The 2,500-nt window shown below is 43.6% G+C and overlaps 1 protein-coding gene across 4 annotated transcripts in view; it reads right to left on the bottom strand.

Annotated features, from left to right (window-relative positions):
• The window catches only part of LOC133643531 (thymocyte selection-associated high mobility group box protein TOX-like), a 397,001-nt gene that overhangs the window by 112,577 nt on the left and 281,924 nt on the right, over nucleotides 1-2,500 (bottom strand). For all 4 annotated transcript variants that reach the window (XM_062038162.1, XM_062038161.1, XM_062038163.1 and 1 more), the window contains one exon: nucleotides 185-502. In XM_062038162.1, the coding sequence (XP_061894146.1) occupies nucleotides 185-502 (318 nt within the window). The remainder of the gene's footprint in view (nucleotides 1-184; nucleotides 503-2,500) is intronic.

Genomic DNA, 2,500 nt, shown 5'->3' on the forward strand with positions numbered 1-2,500 from the left:
GCGTGCTTTGATTTTTCAGTGCGCGGCCCTCAGTGGAAAAAGTTTGGACACCCCTGGTCGACATGAAGAAATTGTTTGACTAAACCGGGTCCTTTGTATCAACTATAAGACCATGTGAACTTCATGTGCAGGTTTTCCAACTCTAGTGCAGTACGGCCCCCAGGTACAATGTATTGCTACTCACTGAGGGCATCTGGCTGGAGACCAGTTGTCCGTCCTGCGCCAGCATGTTGGACATCATGAGCGTGGGCAGCTCCGGGTACGAGTACGGGTTGATGAGGCCGTTATGTGACAGCGAGTGGCACAGGTAGCCCGCCGAGTCATGCTCCATCAGGTGAAGAAGAGGAGGCTCCGGGTGGTTGGGCGGAGTGATGGGGGGGATCTCGTAGTCTTCGTCCCCGGCTCCGTTACCACTTGCCGAGCCGCTGCCTCCACCGCTGCCACCTCCTCCTCCTCCTCCACCTCCTCCACCTCCACCACCACCAGTCTGACCTGTGTAGCTCTGAGAACGAGAGACCAAAAGCTACATTTAAGAAACATTTATAGGACAATGTTTTGAACTTTTTGCAGCCAAAAACGGTCATTATATGTACAAACCCCGTTTCCATATGAGTGGGGAAATTGTGTTAGATGTAAATATAAACGGAATACAATGATTTGCAAATCCTTTTCAACCCATATCCGGTTGAATATGCTACAAAGACAACATATTTGATGTTCAAACTGATAAACTTTTTTTTCTTTTTTGCAAATAATCATTAACTTTAGAATTTGATGCCAGCAACACGTGACAAATAAGTTGGGAAAGGTGGCAATAAATACTGATAAAGTTGAGGAATGCTCATCAAACACTTATTTGGAACATCCCACAGGTGTGCAGGCTAATTGGGAACAGGTGGGTGCCATGATTGGGTATAAAAGTCGATTCCATGAAATGCTCAGTCATTCACAAACAAGGATGGGGCGAGGGTCACCACTTTGTCAACAAATGCCTGAGCAAATTGTTGAACAGTTTAAGAAAAACCTTTCTCAACCAGCTATTGCAAGGAATTTAGGGATTTCACCATATACACTCTGTAATATCATCAAAGGGTTCAGAGAATCTGGAGAAATCCCTGCACGTAAGCAGCTAAGCCCGTGACCTTCCATCCCTCAGGCCGTACTGCATCAACAAGCGACATCAGTGTGTAAAGGATATCACCACATGGGTTGAGGAACACTCCAGAAACCCACTGTCAGTAACTACAGTTGGTCGCTACATCTGTAAGTGCAAGTTAAAACTCTCCTATGCAAGGCGAAAACCGTTTATCAACAACACCCAGAAACGCCGTCGGCTTCGCTGGGCCTGAGCTCATCTAAGATGGACTGATGCAAAGTGGAAAAGTGTTCTGTGGTCTGACGAGTCCACATTTCAAATTGTTTTTGGAAACTGTGGACGTCGTGTCCTGCGGACCAAAGAGGAAAAGAACCATCCGGATTGTTCTAGGCGCAAAGTTGAAAAGGCAGCATGTGTGATGGTATGGGGGTGTATTAGTGCCCAAGACATGGGTAACTTACACATCTGTGAAGGCGCCATTAATGCTGAAAGGTACATACAGGTTTTGGAGCAACATATGTTGCCATCCAAGCAACGTTACCATGGACGCCCCTGCTTATTTCAGCAAGACAATGCCAAGCCACGTGTTACATCAACGTGGCTTCATAGTAAAAGAGTGCGGGTACTAGACTGGCCTGCCTGTAGTCCAGACCTGTCTCCGCGCATTATGAAGCCTAAAAAAACACAAGGGAGACCCCCGGACTGTTGAACAACTTAAGCTGTACATCAAGCAAGAATGGGAAAGAATTCCACCTGAGAAGCTTCAAAAATGTGTCTCCTCAGTTCCCAAACCTTTACTGAGTGTTGTTAAAAGGAAAGGCCATGTAACACAGTGGTGAACATGCCCTTTCCCAACTACTTTGGCACGTGTTGCAGCCATGAAATTCTAAGTTAATTATTATTTGCAAAAAAAAAATAAAGTTTATGAGTTTGAACATCAAATATCTTGTCTTTGTAGTGCATTCAACTGAATATGGCTTGAAAAGGATTTGCAAATCATTGTATTCCGTTTATGTTTACATCCAACACAATTTCCCAACTCATAAGCAAACGGGGTTTGTAGTAGTGGTAGTTCCTAAAACAGCAAAATTGTCCCTGTATAAATGGGGTGTTTTTGATAGCATGTTGCTACAGTCAAACCTAAAAACAGCAGACTATTCCCATTACATAGATGATCTTTATCTAGCAATGTTGCAGTAGATTGCTAAAATCAGCATTTTAAAATAAATTCCGAAAAAAACGCAGAATATTTTTGACTAGTTTGTTGGCAAACAACCCTTAAAAATAGCAAAACATATCTGTCAAATAACCAGCGTTATTGCTATAGATTCCTAAAAACAGCGCAGCACTCCTGTCTTATAAAGGATTGTGAACTCGTGTTTTAACATTAGTTCCTCAAAAACA

The sequence above is a fragment of the Entelurus aequoreus genome, linkage group LG26, assembly GCF_033978785.1.
Source record: "Entelurus aequoreus isolate RoL-2023_Sb linkage group LG26, RoL_Eaeq_v1.1, whole genome shotgun sequence".
Taxonomy (NCBI): domain Eukaryota; kingdom Metazoa; phylum Chordata; class Actinopteri; order Syngnathiformes; family Syngnathidae; genus Entelurus; species Entelurus aequoreus.